Here is a 21,568-nt window from a genome sequence, read left to right as displayed (position 1 = left end):
ACTCCCAGCTTGGAACACTACTACATAATCATCGACAACTTTGATAGGTTTATGGAATAACTTCACAACTATTCACAAACACAAAATACAGGTCATGTCAACTTTGGAGGTTTAGTTAATACAGGTCATGTCAACTTTGGAGGTTTAGTTCCCATTAACATCTGAAATGTTCATTGCAGCTTTCTTGTAAGAGTTGCAGGGTCTGTGTTTGCATACTCTGAATACATGTTCTTCACCAGTTTGTTCGTCTACCTGCACAATCCATCCGCTCTTGTGGCCTCTTGGAGGTTGTACTTTTCACCTTTTTATAATAATCACAGCATTTCCTCTTGGAAATCATACCCATGGCGTCCATCTTCTCTCCCTGTTGTGTATGAGGTGAGGAGTCATTATTATAATGAGTACCGATTCTGGTCACCTCTAAGCCTTTGCCAATTGGAAGAGTAACAGTTTTGGCACCAGGCTTCCTCTTGAACGTCCTTGCATTGGCGTTTGTGTGCTTCTTATCAAACAGATTGTTGGCAACCACCACTGCACGAGAGGGATTTAGATTCAAAAGCGTAAACAAACCCTGGTAATCTTCGGTGAGCCTGCTATCAATGACAGCGAAATCTACATTCTTGTACTTGGGAAGCAACTCCGTGGCATCTCCGATAACGAACTCAGTTACATCTTCCAACCCCAGAGCCTTGATGGTCTCTGCCACGGTTTCATCGCGCGCCTTCTCAGGCAGAATGCAGACGAGGCGACCACCAGTCTGGCGAGCTGCCGCTGCTAGGCCTATGGTACACGTTGGTGCTGCGCTTGAAGATGCCTCTACAATAAGCTGTGCATTCATGCCCGCTGCCAGAGCTGACATGAATTCGTTGCTCTCTGGTTCTGCCTTATTTCTGTCTTGCTCCAATTTGCACTGTAATGTCACAACCCGAGGCCATTATTAGTAAAATGTGTGAAATTTTTTGTTTTTTATGCAGTAGGATGGAACATCTTGCAATTCATCCTTTTAATTCCTGATGTGTCATGAATCTTTTTGAAATGCAATTTTATTTAAAAATTATTAATTTAAAGTTATTAAATCTAATAATATATTAATATCATATTTTTTAAGTTTGGCGACTATATCTTCATCATGTCTTATATATCACTATATTTTCATCATGTCTTATATATCACCAGTATTAAGTTGGGAAATTGAACAAATAACTTCACATCAAAGAGTGTCTTAACAAAAACATCTCATCACCTACTATCAATAATAATAATAAGAAAAGAAAATTTAATGATGGTTTTTACATGACATGATAACAACATGTATAATAAAACTGCATCAAATTAATATTTTCAAATATTTATGTCTTTCAAGATTTTAATATATTCATAAGATCTAATTTTTCCTTTTAAAGATTTGTTTTATAAATATTTCATTAAAAGAAATATTAAAGAATTTAGAGCAGAATTTTAGATTCCTTGTGATGAATTATAGTGTAATTTTTCTTATTTATATGATTATTTCATTTTTGTTTTGAATGAACATTAATAACTTACACTGTTTCTTTTTGTGATAAATTATATTATAATTTTTTATTTATATGATTATTTTCATTTTTGTTTTGGGTGGACATTAATTACTTACACATCCCTTCATACTGATTGTAAAATACACCTCTAAATGCAACCAATATTTAATATTTAAAATAATATTTTAAACATGCAAAAATACTTATCTAGTATTCAATAAATATATGAGCAAATTGTTGTTTCTGCAGACTGCACAGTTAGATCTCTTTTACTCAACAGCCTAACAATCAGGCAACTGAATAATTATCTATCAACTAAAAGGTGTCAAATTCTACCTCAATATCTAACATGTTTGAAAATATTAATTTAAAAAAATTATAAGAATTCAACCTGGTTCTATCTCTTTGAATTCTTGCCATGTTCGACCAATCCATTTCTTTTCACCTTTATAAATCTAAAATTAATTTACTAAAATTGATAAATAAAAACAAAAAATATTAAGAATCCCAATTTCGATTAATTTCCATAATATCTTAAATATAAATACTTTCCACTCAAATAATCCTGGACGACCAAATCAGAACCAGACTACAACGCTTGCATCATGACCTCTACTGATATCAAGTGGGATAGACCCAAAATATTAAAACATACTCTATCGTAGCCCTAAAGAAAATTGAAGCCAAGAAAACCTTACTGATAAGGAGACAGAAAATTGAAGCCAAGAAAACCTTACTGATAAGGAGACCTGACTACATATATTCGGTTTTAGAAATATCAAATTTTAGATCGAAAAAGCATGATTGTATTTATATCAGAAATATAAACATAGTATTATGTATCAATACAACTGTTTTTCATATAGAAGGAACTATGCAAAGGAATGGAGAATTTGACACAACAATAGTCCCAGCTTAATTGAAAAGCATCAACAGTTCATGCCAAAAGAAAAAACTAACAACCATGATAGGTATAGGTATGAGCCTAAAATCTGGAAAAATCTGACTCGGAGAAGTTTTTAGGTGTAATTAGTCTTACCCAGAATTAAATCACAAATCTTATGCGAATCAAAATTCCCGACTATAATAGCTTCATTTTAACTAAAGCCCTTACTCATCCAGCAAATCCAATAACTGAGTAGTTCTGTATGACAATTTCTTTTCACAAAACCCCAGGAAAAAAATCATAAAAACCCCCTATATATATATATATATGCCAATAATCCAACCTGACACCACAACAACAACTAACTATATTTTCCGCCAGGATTAAAGAAAACCAAAACGAAGTTCTGATACAGAAACCTGATTTAATTCCACCAATATCAAGACTTTAAACCTAACCAAAGAAAAGCAAAATAATGTTTGGAGTACACAGATAATAATAATGCAGGGATTAACAAAAGAATTTCTCTCATATTCAGCCAGAGAAATGCACGAACTTACCAGATTTACGGTGTCAAAAAATGCGTTGGCTGCATTCGCCGGAGACCATCCCATGGTGGTGACTAAACAGTCTTTTGAAGTTAACAGGGGAGGAGTGTATCAGAAGATATTGAAATATGAGCCCAAATGGCAAACTCTGATAATATTGTGGTGTTCTCTTTATGGAGGCTTAGAAACCCCTGGCAGCAATGAAAACCTTTTAAAAAACTAGTAAACAGCTTAAAATCCCTGCAACATTAATGCAACCAGCTCCCCGAGCACAGTAGTTTTGATAAGCCCAAGTTCTTATCTCATACGTAGGCACGTCAATGGTTTTATCTAGAATCCAGAGAAAGAATGACCCAAAAAAAGGGGTACAAAGATGAGAATTTAGTATGTCCTGATAAGTCCAAATCAGGGCAATGAAATAATCCTGCGTAGGATAATTTAAAAAACGCTGCACTGCTTCAGGGACCGATTCCCAACAATTTCTTGGAGTTTTCGCCAAAATACAGTTGAAACTACCCAATTAAATGGATCGCCATAAAGTGGATGAAAATTTAGGTCTCATGACAGACTGACATAATAAAACATACATAAATCAAGAAATCAAGATGCAAGAGAACTCAATGAGAGATGTCCAGTGCCCACCAAAAAAGGAGCCGCCCTCTACCGGGGGATATCTACAAAATAAAATATCTGCAGTAGACAGGTCTCGTCGAAAACACGGGAGCCATTTCTTCTTCTAACACGTGGCGATGAGGCAGGGGTTTATCGTACTGCGAAAGCAAATACGTGGTACTGTAATTCCTTTCTGGTCGGTTCTCAGTTACGAGGAAGATAACCTGAGTGTGTGACGTGGCATTTCTCATCATCGAATACGGGAGGATAAACATGGCTTTATAATTCCACCGACGTTGGGTTATGGATGTGTGAGACTTGGACTCTCACCACTGGTTCGAAGTGTGGAAAACCCAAACGCTAAATTATCTCCATTTTAAGAGAGAGATGATCTGGCTGCTTCTAGTTTTCAAGAGGGTGACTCAGGTTGGTTACATTTACTCCGAGGTCACTTTGGATGTTTTGAAATTTTAATCCGTGCTTTATATCGAAGTTGGGTCGTTTTATTGCGAGTATAATTCACTGCGTATATTGATTATTATATTATTTTATTTCAATAGAGTAAGGAGGGTTAAAATTTAAGAGATATTTGAGACTATCAAGTTGCTTATTACTAGCAATTGTCCCAAAAGGTACAAAGAGAGGCCGATAGGATTAGTGAAAGGAAGATAGTTTTATAGATAGTCAAGCATATATAAAGGTATGTAGTGACGAAGGCAATAATCACGTTGACCATCCTGTACCAGTGCATTTGATATTAGAAGAACAAAACCAAAACCAAACCATTCATATTAATATAGTAAGTGTAGAACGCGTTCATACTTAAAGCTCAATAGGTTCAATAGATTATTGGCAGCACGGTTTTTTTCTAAATAAAAAGTAAATTACAACGTTGTACATGGTAAATGAAAAGTGGAGAAATTTGTGATTTGCAAATGTTAAAACAAATCACTTACATTACTGGTTGACAGTAGAAGTAAAACATTAACATTATTAAAATTTTGAAACCGATTTTAAATTCATGTATTGTATTTTTCAAAGTATTTTGTTTTACATACTTAAGTCCTCAAATATAGTGGTTTTAGATTCCATTTTGGCAAACCCACCATTCAAAACACTATGTATTTCTCTGGCCCTCAAAGCAAGCTTTTAGCACTTATTAATCTATGCTCTGTCCAAGATACAATTCAAACTTTCGTTTTCAAGCATTTTAAGAGGCAAAATAGTGCAAATATTTTAAATTTTCTATTTACTTGTCTGAATTTCTACAAATAAAATATATATGATTGTTTTGATAAGATTGGAATTGATGGTTCCTTTGTCTAATTTGTGTAACAATTCTTTTCATGCTGTGCACTGTTTTGATCCTGATGTTCTGGGCTGTAAATAGCATCTTTTTGTATTTGGTCAATGAGGTTTTTAAAAGAATAGAAACAAACGCAGGGCTTTATGACAGAGGGGAGCTGCTTCTGTAGCAGTAAAAAGTGATGAAAAATCAGAAGTGGTTACAGAATATGTTGTGGGTATATCAGGGATGAAGTGGGTCTGGTCTGATTGGGGTTCAAGTCCGCTGAAGTATGTAGTAATTTGGGGTGATGCAATCAGAATGGGCTTGATGGGATTGCAATACAGGAAAGGTCAAATAAACATCAGAAAAAAACAACCCATTAACATTAGAAATAAAAAAAAAAATAAGCAGGAGCACAACAGCCAAATTCTTATTCATTGAAATTAATTGAGGCAGTCTCTTCCATAAAGCTTATCCCCAGTCTATTCTATGCTTCCTTACATCAAGATTAGATTTCAAGCTTGAACCCCTTTAAATGGGAGCTTAATCCATCTTCATCCTTATCTATAAATGTTTATTATAATTTTTAATTTCTTCCTATTGTCTAGATTTGTCTCCCCATTATTATCTAGAATTATGTCTACAGCTTAATCCCAGTCATGAGTAGATATTTTAATCCATAAAATTTTATTATTATGTAGAACTCTACCTCGAATTATATTATCCATACATAAATATTACTGTCTATAAGTTTTCTAATACTATCTAAACGCCTTTAATGCCTAATTCTCAAATCCCTCCAGGAACGTGTTCTCCTGTGTGCTAATATGGATCAATTTGAAACACTTGATACCATCAGTATTCGGATTACTTGGATTTGCAGCGCTGAGATTAATGGTACACTGATAGTTAACCTACATGTAGAATCAAATTACATATTTGGAAAGTTTCAACATAATTTTACCTTGACATGCAGGTAGTAGCCTGGCATTTCTTACAAAGGAGTAAAAATATTTGAATTTTGAAGGTTCGGATGAGTAATATTCCAGGTTCATTGAGAAGGCAAAGTATTTGGAGTCCTTCTGATGGCCAAGATAGGCAGTGAAATGTTTGAGCTTCTGCCGAAGAATTTTCTTATTTATTGTAAAATATTCAAAGCCCTTTTGGCAATGTAAAGGTATCTGGTTTTCAGTTCTTCTACGACATAGTATCTGAAGTGCAGATGGAAAATGGGAAATGCCCATTAACAAAAAAATGATTCAAATGCCTTCAACTGTCTATAGGCATACTATTTCAACTATAGTTTTTTGAGGGTGGAGGAATTCCAATCAGTAAATTCACTGCAGCATTGAAATCTGTTAATAGTTAAATTCCAATTCATGGGCCAGGCATTTGAAGCCCTCTTGACAGGTAAAATGCTTTTGGGGAAACTGCCTTTTTAAGCACTTTTGAGGGATTCTTCCTTTCCCCTAGAGAAATATTCAAAGCCATTTTATTGACTGAATTGCTATTTTAAAGTTTTTGAATTCGTGCCCTTACCATGAAAAATATTTATAATCCTTCTAATTGCTGAGTTACCCTTTTATGTACAAAATACTTGAAGACCTTCCAATGGGTAGAACTTTCTTTGGCTAGCAAAGTGTTAGAAGCCTCACTAATTTTTAGATTGTCATTGGCCACCATTAACAACTGATACCGTTGCGAAAAATGCTGTTCAAGAGGTAAAATAATTGAATCCTTATTGGAGGGGAAATACCAGTAATTGGAAAATGATTTGAGCTATTTTGTGTAGTATTGTGCAAAAGCAGATTGCCATTTAATTTGAACAAAACGGTATCTATGGTATTGACTCAATAGATGGTTAGCCACAAATTTTCCTACGTAGCGTTTTTTAAGATGTGGTAAAGATATGCCTGATCCAAGCAGACTCTACCTGGGGTTTCAGTTTTTTTATTTGGAAATTGAGAATCTGGCTTTACAGTGAGGCTGGATTGTTATGATAAAATTCTTTGAATTTTTCTACAGAAATGGAAGTCAACAAGAGACCCTCATCTTTATTCAACTGTTCCTTTTTACTTTTATGTTCTTTTCCAAATAGTTATTTTCTGTTTCTCTTTTACCTTTTTGAAATTATGTTAAGGCTTTTCCAAGATTTTGGCATTCTGGACTAAAATACTCAAAATTATGCAGGGGATCTTCATTTACAAGGGAGTAGGATGGCGCCTGCATTCAAATGAGATTATCATACAGCCCCATAGCACAGCTGTTCCTTTTTCTTGTACAGTGGGCTGATTGCAGCCTAGCAAGCACATTAGGACTTCTGTACATACTAATATATAAGGTCCTATGCTTATTTTGTTTTTTTTCCTCTAGGAATTGTTCCGTTGTTTGACTGGCTTGAAATTCAACTAAATTATATTGAATAATATGATTTTGTTATTTAGGTCTATGTTGCTATTGTAAAAATTACTCCTGCTTCAAATCTGAGTCCCCTTTTGTAGAACCCAGAGTACCTCTGCAATCTGAAAAAATCTAATATTTCCTGCACAGTTCAGATCTCTCTTGCTACAGGATCTACGCATCAATTCTGCACTCAATGGCTCCACAATTATAGCCCCAAGCATAATTTGTCAGGGATTACCCTAGATTTGTCACGGTAACAATCTAGAAAGCAAATACTCAAAACTAATTGATTGAATATATCTCAGTCCCAGATGAAACATATAAAATTAACATTAATGGTAAAACTTAACAACATTTGGATCCTGCAAATACAGGCAGGGATTGCCTATAGTTACAGCCAAGAATAATGCCTTGTTCAGGATGATATACAATAGAAAAATTCATTATGGAATGAAACGGTTTCATTATGTCTCAAGGATCAAATATGTAGAAATTTTGCATTATGTAATGAAACGGCAGCATTTGATCTCAATGATCAAAGATCTCTTAATCAAAATAATGGTTTCCATTAAATGAATGTCATTACAAATTGCACGAAGAATAGTTAGGAGCTCTTTAATGAAGAGCAGATCCCCATAATAATCACATGGTCCAGAGAGATATCCCGCAGGTATGTACAAGTAGTTGAGAGTATAAATGAACAGAACATATGTACAGGTAGTCTAATAATCAGGACCCATGACCAAATCAAATGACTCACTAAAACAGAGACAACTCAGAAAGTTGTTGCTTCATCTGGATCAGTAAGTCCTTTGTGTTATGGAAACCAACGGAAGATAAATAAAATCAACTATACAGTTAGAAGAACATATTGTATTTCCAGGAGATGAATGAAGAAGCTTTATGGACTTTCTAAAACAGTTGTTTTTCTGCCAATAGCAGGAACTTTATAGATAGCCCATAATAGTCAACATGGGATCGGTAATGGAGAGGCCATAACTGTTTGCAAGGCCGGACAATAGACACCTACACAGTGTATGATAAAATTTCATCAGGCATAAATGTTAATATGAGAGGAATAATCAAGGGTTCCAGCTCCTTCCCATCCCATCCATTCTTCCCACTTGTCCCAATAAGCGTTATTGATTCCCATCATGCCCTTGACAGAGTAATCAGCAGAATAACTTTGCTGCTTTGCCTTTGCTAAACTGGACATTAACGTCTGCTCATTATCACAAAAGTAACAACAATCAGAAAACCGTGGGCCTGCATAAGAGTCCCATATTACAGAATGAAAATGCATATAGATAAAGATTACTCTTAGGCAGGCAATTTACCTCATAAGCCTGATTGATCTTGTGAAATTGAACCCCACGCACATCTCCTTTGCAAACATCCGGATGATACTGTAAGCAGATTATATCAACATATGAGTGCAATATTAATGTTTTCTGACATTATATATGACCAGGGATATTGCCAGACAAATTTTCTTAAAAATTATCAAGAATGTGTGAAGTCTGACATTTTTAATTTCTATTTCAAACCTGTATCTCTTTTTCTATTTGCTTCAGAAATGGAAGATTTATTGAAAATATTTGATCTTGAAAGTAAGAGACATAGCTTCAAATGGATACTTGCATACCTGCAACGCAAGGCGACGGTAGGCTCTCTTCACATCTTTTTCAGAAGCCCCAGGGGTCAATCTCAGCGTCTCATACTGCTCTTTCATCCCAAGAAAAGCAACAGAGGCCATCACAGTTACATTCCTCCTGCCTCCCATTTGTAATAGAATACAGATTAATAGCAGTGTGCAACCCATTGTGAGTGTCTGGAGCATCTTACATAGTAGAGAAAACAAGGGATCTATCTTATTTGTGACAAGCACTCACCATAATCCCCAACTTTCTGACAGAATTAAGTCTTCTTGTTTCATGACACATGTACACACTTGTCTCACAAAAGTTTGAATGATCCATAGTAATCTATATCTACCAGAAACAATTGCAACATAGCAAAATCATCCTGAACCAAAAACTATCACATGCCACGTACCAACACTAATTCTGAAGGGTTAATCCATAATAGTAATACTTTAGGTGAGATCACGTAATTACAGAAAACCATCTCTAAGCATCTTGAACCCAAATGTCTATAGGTCTCGTGTGAATTCTATGATAGGTGCAACAAAATATATAAGAGTTCAGTTTTGCAACAGTTAACAGAGGTTCGCTCAAAATAATTGTGAGTTAAACTTTCCTCACTGATTTCTTCACAAATTTTTGTACTTTTGTATTCCTAAAAAAAAAAATTGAATATCTTTATCTTTTTGTACCTGTAGAGTTTTTCCCAATTCCAAATCTAGTATACCTTTAATGTTTCTAGTATATTTGAGATCTATTTCTATTATTATTGGAATTTATCAAATATATAGGGGTATTAGTGCCCAGTGGGAGCATGGGGATGCTACAAAGCATATTCCTTATATTCGACACTTCTATTAAAGTACACCCATCGATCCACTCAAATGTCTCTGTTTGCTATTTGCTTGGTATTTCCTCTATCGAGCCCCTTTGACTTACCTTACCAGGCATTAGAAGAGGGTTCAAACAAGCAAGAGAAAGCTGAACCAATGATCATACGCTGTTAATTTTGTGAAGTGAACCTAGCAAACGTAGGAGTAGTTGCAAAAAAAACTTGCAAGATTCTCCGACAATTACAAAAAAGGCATGATAAGCATCGGATTAGCACATACCTCTCAGATGGGGACCAAATATGATTGCACTTTTCGAAAAAAAAAAGTTTAAATTCCCACATAAGAAACGAAACAATTAGATACAGACCGTTTGAGATTCTAGAGAAGATTGCAGAGACACTCTTTCCAATCAGCATTAGCCTCGTACATGGGCATTTGTTTTGTGGTGAATATAGATCAATTGAAGCTTTCTGAACCATCTTTATCAACAGGGACTGTCTTATCAACAGGAAGTGTTGCAGAAAGGTAAAGTGTTGCGGAAGAGAAGCAGGTAGACTTGGTAAAATGAAATAGAGTTATTCAAAATTGGAAAGAAGGGAGAACTCTGAGTGTCTAATAAATGGTACATTTAATAGAAGGGATAGGAAAATTTCCCTCAATTAAAAGTTGATGAGGACATTCAACTTGTAGGGGAAAAGGTTGATCTGAGTTGGACAAGGAAAGTTTGATTTGCAAAGTTGGATAGGTTGTAGAGCTAGGGAAAAAAAATACAGAGTTGGTTACAAACGACCCGAGGCTAGCGGGGTTTTAAGTAGATTGCAATTGTATGCCTGTAGGAGGTGTAAGATTGTAACCCCAAAGTTGTGGGAAGGAGACAAGAAAGCAACCCCTTGGTTGGAGGGTTGTGGGCAAGACAAACTAACCATAGCAGTTGGACACCCGTTATCCTAAGTTGTGGAGTTAACCAAGAATGTAACTTTTCTTGCAGAGGAAAATACCATATTATGGGGAATCAAAAGGCCTGCAACTCAACATTGCTACAATATAGACATTCTTGAGTTGTATGTCACACTCGAGTTAAATGGGTCTGGACTAGTGTTCATGTTCAATGCACTTAATACAACATTCCATGGGCACACACCAAGAGTTACACGTCACATCTCTCAATACAATAACAATCAGTAACAACCGGATCAAACTAACCATTTATTATACAGCAAATTGCTTCTCCAAACAAGATCAGACATATGCTAGCTACCAATGACAGCTCAGCTAAAGTCTACAGGTCTACGTAATCACATAATTATGAGATATGATCAAAATAATTACATGATTATTGACTACATGTACTTATTCTATCAACAGAGCAATATAACATAGCTATACAATTCCCAAACAATGATTGTGTGAGCAGTCAGGAAACTGAAATAAAAAGATCAAATATACACAAAGTAAATAGCAAAATTTCACCTCTTTTAGATCATATGTAAGACAAAAAATGCCAAAGCAATCTGTTCTCTTCCCGTCCGGAGTCAGGGTGGTAGTGGGTGCAGGGGTTGGCGCCTGAGTTTGGCTACAAAAATACCAATAACGACACTTAAACAATTCACCAAACTGCACAATAAATCAGAGAATTTCACCATAGCCTTTCCAGTGTGGATTTTACCTTGGAGCAACTGAGCAGACAACTTTCATGGACGGAAAACATTTTTCTGTATTGACATTGAAGGAGAACGTGGCTGGTTTTTGCGGCAAGAAAGAACTGTTCAGACGATATAAAGAGACGTTCTTCTTCCTCTGCAAAAGCTGAGATGTCCCAGTAAACGAGATATCGGCCATGGCCATATCCAAGCTGATCAGACACCGTGAATTCAGAGATGTCGGAGCTTAAATTGAGTTGAAGGGTAGAATATAGATGGGTCTTTGTTGTATTAAATTCAGAGTTGTGCCGCGATGGGATATCCCGTTTTCAAAATTTTTGACAGACCCCAAATTTTATTAAAAATTTCTTTTTCATTGGGTTTGATGCAATTAAACCACGAGGAAATTTGATATGAAACCTTTCTCACTGATAAAGCTATAAGTCAAAAAAACTGTTCTCCAGGCACCAAAAACTTTCAGATGGCAACCAATGACACCATTTCATTTACCTTTCAAAAAGATGAACAGGACCTAAACAGGTAATGTCCTTTACCTTGGTTAGAAGGTTCGTTCCTGATTTTACATGAGCGAGGGTTGCTCCTGAAAGGTCAACCCTATAAGTTTATGTGTGTGTGTCCTGCAATACTGTAAACTAAAAGACACTGGAGCCAAAGAGAACCTTACATCTTCTACATGAGCATGATTTTGGTAGGTATCCAATGCAGCAATCTTACTTAAAAGTCTCTGTCTCAAATTGCCCGTATACATCTGTGAGCCCTTCAAAATCCTAGCATTGCTTCCTAAAACCACATTGGCAACCTCATCACATTGTCCTGACTGACCGTCCAATTGCAATCTCCTTGCAGTCTCATTTGTGGGTTTCCACAGCTTGATTCCATGCAGAACAATATCTGGTCCCAGGATTGGTATCAGGCTCTGCGATGAAAATATCCCGAAAAACCAAAGCATCTTCAGCCACCCATCATCTCAGAAACTAAAAATACAGGAGAGGAGAAGAAAGCAACGTTACTTACTTTCACAATGGCAGGATGTTTTGCGAGATTGTAGCATTCCAGAAGCCATAAAAAGCAGTTTAGCTCCGAGGGGCCCCTTAGTCCTTTCTTGGAGATCTCATTATGCAGTGCCGTATGGCGTATACCCCATTCAATATACAGTTTAGTAAAGTTATAATCGATATTTGTATTTACTGTTACATAGCCCTGTTGGCTGAAAACAAAAATGGCTGCGGGCCCCATTCTTGAGAGCCAGAGTAGGTGGTAAGCCGCCCAAGCGCCTACAGCTGCGATTTCCTCTGCGACCCAGATCTCTCACAGAGCATGGCTGTCGAGATGGGAACCAAATGAAACAGCCAAAACTGCTTTGATTTTGATTTGATTTTAACTCTTCCCAGGCTTTAGTAATCATCTGCAATGAGAAAAGAATTATGGCCTCCGCCGTTGGATCGAGGAATTAAAAAACCCAGCAATATAATAGAAGTAGTGGGAATTGAACCAGCGACCTGCGCTACAGAATAAACTGACTGAAACCCACAGGACAAAACATAACATCATCGCACTGCGTTTACTCACTATTAAATCGCTCGGTTGGGCGGTGCAGTTGAGTTAAAATTCAAACCCCCTTCTCTAAATATTTACAGAGATTATTCATCAAGTGACTGAATCATCCCTGGTGAATCCTGAACGGATCTATAACCTAAAAAAGTAGGATCCAAATTCTTGGGCAACGGCGAATTGAAATAAATAGAAATAGCCAAAAAATGTATACATGGGGAATTTGTACTAACCTTGATGATTCTGCGAAGGTACTGAGGAAAGAGGGGACTGTGCCGAAATGTCGAGGGCGGGCGGCCCCTGGAGACCGTTGGTAGCATGGCTCAATGAATGAATGAATATCAACAGATGCGCGAACAGCAATGGCAGGGGTCGAATCCCAGTGGCTAATAAGCACTCCACCAGAATCGATAAGAAGAACTGCAATTGTGCAACCTTGAGAGGGTTTCCGTTGAGGTTTCGCGAGACTCCAGCAATACAACTCGCGCCAGCTGCAGAGGTTTTGCGAGACCTGGGCAATACAACTCGCGCTAGCTGCAGAAGTTCTCGGACCATGACGAATATCGTATGTCAGTGGAAAGCAGAAGGGTCGCGCCAGGTGTCAACCTGACAATGAAAAGAACGACGAAACTCTGTTTCAATAGGAAGGCCTATCGGCCTAAACATGGACAATTAAAAAACTATTATCATAAGCATAATAACATAGAGAATTCAAGATTGTGAAGAAGAAATTTTTTCACATTTGTGTCATTTCTTAAAGTTGACTATTTTTTTTTTAAAATTGTGGTTCACGAGTGGTCACTACATCCACGGGAAAATATCGGGGTAGTTCTACCCGAAGGGATTTGCCCGTCGGCGAATCTTAACAGGCCTAACCCCTAGGGCGTCGAGGAGATTTGACCCCGTGACCTCCCAACTGGGAAAGTACTTTAGCAACGGGAACTCGACCAATTGAGCTATCCCTTGGGGCTTCTTAAAGTTGACTAATTGTTAATTGTTTTTTTGGATTTGTGTTTTATTATTTTTACCATCAATGTTTTTCTATTGGAAAAAGTTGGGAAATATTCATGTAAACACAGATTCGTGCATATGAAGTGTGCTTCCCTCTCATGTAAACACATGAAATATACTTCCCTCTCATGTAAACACATGAAGTATACTTCCCTCTCATGTAAACATAGATTTGTGCATATGAAGTGTACCTCCCTCTCTTGGTAGCCTTCGATACTTCGACAAAGTTGCCAATGGCATTATTGATGCCTTCAAAGGTTTCCTCCTCTCAATATTCCTTGGGAAGAGAAAAGAGACAAACCCAACTACAAGGAAACCCTCCTTCTCAAGATTATATTGCTCATTTCATAATCACATGAAGAACCTTGCATTGTTGAAAAAATATGACCCTCCTTCAAAAACCCTCAATCTGTCTTAGCTACAGAAAATAATTGTAAAAAATCCTTGGCCCCTAACTCCAAATCTCATCTTTCTTAGTTAGAAAAAATAATTGTAAAAAATCCTTGGCCCCTAACTCCAAATCTCTTTGACCTAGGTTTCCATTTACTTTGGATCCACCCAATCAAAGCTTTTTAAGAGGGCCATAATCCAATACATTTGTAGATCAAAACATCATCCTACATGTATTGGATACATTATCCAATCTTACTAGATTTAACTTGGTATTTTGGATCTTGCACTGCTTTTGAAAAGTAACGCCCTTGATATTTAGCTTGCCATGATACACCCAACGAAAGGTTTGTTGCAAAACCAGAAATCCCACTTTGTCCAAAGACACTATGAAAATAATGTCAAAGATGAGGAGATTGATAGGAATACTAGTAGATCCATAGTCATTATGAATTCCAAAAACAATTTGGCTAAAGGCCAACATCTCTTGTCAAACCAAGCATAGACTGTTATGCAAAAGAAACCCTGGAATTAGCAAAACAGAGAATAAAACCTATCATCAACTCATTCTTCTGACGTTATTTATTTCAATGAGAAATTACATATTTTTTATTTTTTTATCGATATATTTTCTTATTTGTTTAAATATAACATTGTGATATGATATTACTTTATTAGGAAAAAGATTTCATCTTTTAAAAGATTTATTTTGTATAGTGTTTTTTATGAAGTAGATGTGTAATTTTTTCTCCACTCAAGTTGGAATTGATGTAGTAAGCTTGTCTTCCAGAGTAATCACATGTACTATTTGGTCGAGGTTTAGAACCAACTAATATGGTTCATCCTCAGGACAAAGGTGAAAAAATCTAAAGATCTTAATGAATAAATAACAAGGATGCATCAAGGACCGGAATTAGCCATTAGGAGATTAGTTATTTAAATAATAAAATTAATATCTTTGTCATTTTAAAAATAAAAAATAAAATATTCACTAAATAAAAAACAATATTATAACCAAAACAAAAATAAACTTTAAGCTTTAATTTTCCAATGTGACAAATAAGTATCTATTTAATTTAAAAGAAATATTTTATATTTGAATATCCATGTTTACTACTAGTATAAATCCAACTTAACTTTGGATCTATCAAGCTCTTAGAGGGATCAAATCTTAAAAGATGTAAACATATTTTTTTGTGCAAACCTTGAGGAAAAGTATGCATTTGATTCCTAGGAATTAAGTTGTAGCTATGTTGCTTTTTAATAATATTATTTATATGTATATAAATTTATATAATATTATTATTCTTAATTTTATTAAAATTGTAATTTCCCTAGAGGCACATAATAAATGATACAATAAAATAATATTTACATTAACAAATTAAAAAATAATAATAACAAACAAATCAACCTCAACAATAAATAAAATCTTGAATTTTCACCTTTTATATATATGTTGTGTAATTTTTTCATTATTTAATATGGATTTGACATATGACATGGAAAAATAATATTATTGATATTACATAATGTGTAAATCACCCTATGTTCACTGGACATATAATATTTAAAACAAAAATACACTAATAACAAAAAGATATTTTTTTAAGGCATAACCATGATATTTTAATGAACATAATGAGTAATATAAATTTATATCAATTTTATATATAAAAAATAAACTAATTTAAATTAAAAAAAATCATATATTTTCATTTAGAGGGAAATGCGTAATTTATTCCAATTTTGATATGGGGTTGATATATAACATTTAAGAAATATTAATAATATAAAAAGAGTTTAATGTGGGTTATAAAGCAAATATTTCAATTTCCATGTTCAGTGAATTTTTTTAACATAAAATCTATAGAGCCAGAGAACTCTTATTCCATTAATAAGTTCTTTCTAATTCAAGTTACGAGGGATATTTGTAATTCTTTCAATATTTAACAAGGAGTTAACATGAAACATTTAAAAAATATTAATAACAAAAATAATTGAATGTGTTTGTAAGCCTTGTCTAACTATTCTAGGTTTTAGCTTTTTAGCAATCTAAATAATCTGTTGTCAAATTATGTTTTTCTTGTTATTTAAAAGTCTTTTTTAAATGCATAAACGGATTAAATGCCCCAAGTCATTGGGATTGTGCAAAATTCATAAAGGATTCCAACAAATTCATGTAAAATTTTTGAAAATTTTAATTAGAAAATATGCCTATTTTTTTTTTTCAAAACATAAAATAGTTAGACTACAACTAATGTGTGTGTATAGAGAGAACAATTTAAAATATTAATAACAAAAATTATATATATATATATATATAACTTAAAATTAGCATGGATCCATCTTAACTCCAGGTTTACGTGAGCCGAATCAAATCTCTCAAGATGAAAACTTTTCTCAAGTTTTGCACTCAAACGTGAGTGGAATCAAATCTATCAAGAGGGAAACCTTTCCTCAAATTTTGCACTCAAAAAGAGAATTGCATCTTGACATATTTGATACTTCTGCGCTCTTAGTATATCTAGGGTTAAAATGGATCCATACTAGTAATACATATAGTTACATATATATGCAACATTTTTCCTTAACATGCTTTATAATTTAATTTAATTTTTTAATGGGATATGCATAACATTGATGATATAGATAGATAGAAACTTAGAAAAAATGTTTATTGTAAATATTGATTTTTTACATGTGTTTATTAATTAAATTTAAATACGAAATGTTAATTATCTTAATAATTTATGTGGTCAAATGGATCTTAATTTGTTTTATCTTTCCTAGCGATGCCTCAGCCTTCTTTCCTATTTCTTTCTCTTGAAAAAGGTGACAATAAAGTCTTAATTTGATTTTTCCTTGGTCAAATTGAGAAAATTCGAATTTCCACATCAATAGATAACTTGGATGTAGTGAACTTGTGTGACTTCACTCTTGTCACTCAGTTAGCTCAGTAAATTTGAGTTAGAGGGTTTGGAGTTTAGTTAATTGCAAAGTTTTAGTAATCCAATTCAATTATGTCCAATTAAGTTCAATTAAACTAGTTCTAACATTTGGAGGAACTAGTGGAAGGTCAATTGTGTAGTGGGACAACAGTCTAACTCAATGATGATCTAGTTAACTGATTAATCAATCCAAAATAGCTAGTGCATGCAGAGAATTCGAGTTCCCCGGTTGTGGTGTAGATTCCAAGGTAGTGTAACATCAGTTGTAGACTAGTCTTGTGTGTACAAGTGTCGCATGCACTCAGATGATCAATTTGGGGAATTGTGCAATCAATTAGAGGAAAATCCCTAAATAATAGGGTCCTAATTCCTCGGTATTTTCACAAGGAAATAGAGGCTCAAGCTGAGGCAAAAATTGACTAAGTATGGGTCAGAGATTCTCATTGTGCAGAAAGAGAGGTTATTCATTTGCAGGTTATGCTCAGAGAGAGCAAGCAATTGTAATACATCTCGATTCATCTGATTTAATGCAAGCACGATTAAGGGGTTTCTAGCAGTTGTTTTCCCCTAGAAAAATACTATGCATGTGTGTTATTTCTTATTTCATCTCTGAGATCGTTGTTCTAAATTATGAATTAATTTCCGTAGAACAGTAGAGTAGAATTGTGTCTCCTGATTTTGATTATAATTTCTTGAGCAGTTATAATTCTACATCATAATTCTACATGGTATCAAAGCAAGATTCACATTAGAACAGGAATTTGGAAGTATTTTCTCATGAGGTTAAAATTTGCATCTTTTGTGTAGCAGGATCTCTTCATAGATGCGAAAATTACCTTAAATGGGCTAAGATTAGAGTATGCCTTGGAATGCAGCTCAAATTTCATTGCATGGAGGTGGTATTGGATGATAATGGATTGTTAGAATATGTGAAGACAAATATTGCAAAACCATAGGCATCTGATGCACAATACTAGCACAAAGGAAGAAAGATGTAGCCAAGGCGAGGAGAATAACATTGGAGGGAGTGTGAGACCACATTGTCTCAAATATCCATGGGAAAGAAACACATTTCGCAATGTGGAAGACACTGATAGAGATTTTTGAGAATAGCAGTGACCACAAGAAAATGGCCCTCAAAGACAAACTTTGAAATATCAAGATGAAGAAGAATGACACTATTCTGCAGTATCTCAGCAGATTTGCATAAGTTCGTGATGAGCTTGGAGGAGTTGGTATCAATATTGCAGAAGATGATCTGGTGAGCTTGGCTCTTTTAGACCTTCCCAAAAGCTGGCATAGCTACCAAGATTTGGTGAACGGGAGGGAGAAATTACCAAATTGGGAACTCTTGTGGTCTGATTTGGTACAAGAAGAGATCAGGTAGAGTACTAGAGATGGAACCTCATCCAAGGGTGAGGATGAAGAAAACTTTGCATTGGATGGAAGGGAAAGAAGGGAAAAGGGAAGAAATCTCAAACCAAACCAGAATCCAGCCAAGGGGGTAAGAAGAAAGACTTGTCTAAAATAAAATGCTTCAATTGTCATGAATTCAGGCACTATGCTACAAAGTGTCCACTCAAAAAGTCTGGTAAGAAGAACTCAGGAAGAGCAGCATTGGCTTCACAATTTGAACTCGACTTCACCCTTATTGCATGCATGGCCAACGCTATGATGGGGAGTGTGTGGTACTTGGACTCTGGTGCCTCATTCCACATGATAGGGTGTAAAGAGCTTTTCATTGACATGGACGAGAAAGATGTCCATATGCGTATTGAGTTAGGGGACTATGGAAGGTACATTGCCACTGGGATTGGTGCAATAACCTTTCAAAGGGAGTTAAGATCTCCTCTTCGCCTCAAAGATGTCATGTTTTTTTAAGGCCTAAAGAAGAATCTCATCTTTGTAGCATTTTTGGAAGACCATGGTTATGGTGTGATCTTCAACAAAGGGAAAGCATTCCTAAGACACATAGCCCCTAGAAAGGTGAAGCAGATCAGGGTTCGTGTGAAGAACATTTACAAGTTGGATATGGAATATTGTGTTGCATTAAGCAATTAAGCAAAGAAATTGCAGAGCCGCGATGTCAATGAACTTTGGCACATAAGATTGGGTCACATTAGAGAACTTTTGAGGTATAAAATGGGCCTCCTAAGAAAAATGTACAACCAAAATAAACTTTATAATAACCAATAGGAATCAAGATGATGATGTTAACCATGGGGGATGATTCACCATTTTTAGGTTAAAAAAGTAAAAAGATTAAAAAATAATAAAATAATAAAACTACTTTTTCAACTTGTATTTTCAACTTATCTCCCTAAGGTTTTACTCAAATTTCAAGTGGAAGCACTTGTTGGACACAAAATTTAATTCCTCATCCAAGGAGTACCCATGTTGCATACTTTTGATGGAACTTGCTACACGAAAAATGAGAAATAAATGAAAAAACCTGATTGTTTGTATCCAATGAGTGTTCCCGCTCAAAATTTGGGTAAAACCATAGGGAGATTAGTTGAAAATACGAGTTGAAAAAGTAGTTTTTCTTTTTTCCCTCTAAAATTTGATGATGTAATCTAATCTTATTTTATTATTTCCACTATTATGTTGGGTTTTGTTATATTCTTTCCATGACTAGCCCACGTAGTTAACGGGGTGTTAGAGGGGGGGGTCGAGCCCTCCCCCCCCCCCCCTCATTGCACTTATTGCGTAGCGAGGGGGTCACAAGGGGTTTGAGGGGTGGAGGTAAGCCCCCTCTATGGGGTCTCAGGCAACACCCAATAAAATTTTGTTTTTTGGACCTTATATTAGGTTGGCCGGACCTACCTATGGTTTTGTGCATGATTTTCGCACATGGTTTTGGACGCGATGGTTTTCGGTCCATGGTATTGGATGCTTCGGCATGTATAAATATGTATTGTAACATTGAAAGGAACATAATGAAAAATCAAGCTGGTAGTCCTAGTTTTGGGATCCAAGGGAAATCTCTGTGTATATGTGTTTTATGTGATATGCTCTCACATTGTTTATTTTATCTGTTTTAGAATTAGTATGTAGGTAATTTCTATACAGGGTTAAAACCTAAATATTATTTTATAATTTCCTTAGGAGGCCTATTTTAGACCTCAAAAATCCCCTAATGTTTGCATCATGGCACCCTAAAAAATATGAAAAAAATAACCACTCACCTCCCTAAAGGATCACTTGAGCGGTCAGATGTCTACCAAGGTTGTAGCTTGGGGAAGTATGTGAAATCAATATTCCATGAATTAGATAGTAAATCATATGCAGTCTTGGAAAAAGTCCACTTTAATGTTTGTGGACCTTTCTCAACAATCTCAACTACCAGACACAAATATTTTGTTATGTTTATTGATGATTTGTCAAGGAAGTGTTGGATCTTCTTCATGCGAAATAATGATGAGGCATTCTCAAAGTTTCTATAATTCAAGGCACTAGTTAAGAAAGAGACTGACAAGAAGGTGAAGGATCTTAGAAGCGATAAAGGAGGTGAGTATGCTTCGAATGACTTCAAGGAGTTCTTTGTGAAAGAAGGCATTTGAAGAGATTTGACATCACCCCACAACCCATAGCAGAATGGGGTCGCTGAGAGAAAGAACTGGAGCATTGTTGGAGTTACGAGACCTATGCTACATGATGAAGGCCTAACACTACATTTGTGGGTAGAGGCATGTAACACAATAATCTACTTGCAAAACTAGAGTCCTCATTAGATTCTTGGTATGATTACACCGGAGGAGGATTTCACGGGGAGAAATCTGGATGTGTCACATTTCAGGATTTTTGGAGCCTCTATTTACTGCGATGTCTCCAAAGACTCGAGGAAGAAGCTTGAGCTAACAGTGGAATTGGGAGGATTTTTGGGTTATACCAAAACTCCACACAATTACCGTGTGTACTTACCTTCCCTCGTAATGATAGTTGTGTGAAGGGATGTAAATTTTGATGAGGAGAAAGCAATGTGGTGTTCTCTTGAGAGGGAGTTTCAAATCCCACCAGAAGAGGAGCTTTTAGTACCAAAGGAGGAGCCTCAAGAAGTTGTGGAGTAGCCACAAATTGAGGGGCAGAGAGTGGAGACATCCACTTATGCAGAACCATCCAAAGAAGGAAGAAAAAGAACCAAGGACTTTGATAGACTTGTGTAGGATGCAAGCGAGAATGTGGGAGTGTGATCAGGTGCTCAAGCTTATGCTCAAAAATCAAAGTTTCATAATCTTGTTAAGCTTAGCTTCAGATCGAAGAGATTGTCATTC

At 35.6% G+C, this 21,568-nt stretch overlaps 2 protein-coding genes across 5 annotated transcripts; both read right to left on the bottom strand.

The window, feature by feature from the left end:
• Positions 1 to 78: 78 nt before the first annotated feature.
• LOC149206286 (uncharacterized) lies at positions 79 to 3,603 on the bottom strand. Its single transcript, XM_089393666.1, has 2 exons — positions 2,964 to 3,603; positions 79 to 910 (listed from the first exon to the last, which is right to left on the bottom strand). The coding sequence occupies exons 1-2, from the start codon at positions 3,015 to 3,017 to the stop codon at positions 233 to 235; spliced, it is 732 nt and encodes a 243-aa protein (XP_089249792.1). The 5' UTR covers positions 3,018 to 3,603; the 3' UTR covers positions 79 to 232.
• A 4,117-nt stretch (positions 3,604 to 7,720) lies between these two features.
• Positions 7,721 to 13,561, bottom strand: LOC149206285 (chaperone protein dnaJ 8, chloroplastic-like). Of its 4 annotated transcripts, XM_089395399.1 has the most exons (6): positions 13,176 to 13,551; positions 12,406 to 12,796; positions 11,397 to 12,307; positions 8,900 to 11,303; positions 8,592 to 8,660; positions 7,721 to 8,476 (listed from the first exon to the last, which is right to left on the bottom strand). In XM_089395399.1, exons 4-6 carry the CDS (start codon positions 9,092 to 9,094, stop codon positions 8,306 to 8,308), a joined length of 435 nt encoding a protein of 144 aa, XP_089251525.1. In that variant the 5' UTR covers positions 9,095 to 11,303; positions 11,397 to 12,307; positions 12,406 to 12,796; positions 13,176 to 13,551; the 3' UTR covers positions 7,721 to 8,305. The 4 variants fall into 4 exon arrangements, 1 of the variants encoding a protein (XP_089251525.1); XR_016252541.1 differs by lacking the exons at positions 7,721 to 8,476; positions 8,592 to 8,660 and having other exon boundaries at positions 11,200 to 11,303; positions 12,406 to 13,084; positions 13,176 to 13,561; XR_016252542.1 differs by lacking the exons at positions 7,721 to 8,476; positions 8,592 to 8,660 and having other exon boundaries at positions 11,200 to 11,303; positions 12,406 to 12,890; positions 13,176 to 13,561.
• Between the last annotated feature and the right edge of the window lie 8,007 nt (positions 13,562 to 21,568).

This window comes from Pinus tabuliformis, chromosome 1_2 (genome assembly GCF_031772625.1).
Source record: "Pinus tabuliformis cultivar Carrire ecotype Pingquan chromosome 1_2, CPIR1, whole genome shotgun sequence".
Lineage (NCBI taxonomy): Eukaryota > Viridiplantae > Streptophyta > Pinopsida > Pinales > Pinaceae > Pinus > Pinus tabuliformis.
The sequence above is the reverse complement of the archived record's forward strand: the minus strand, read 5'-3'. Positions and strand labels throughout refer to the sequence as shown.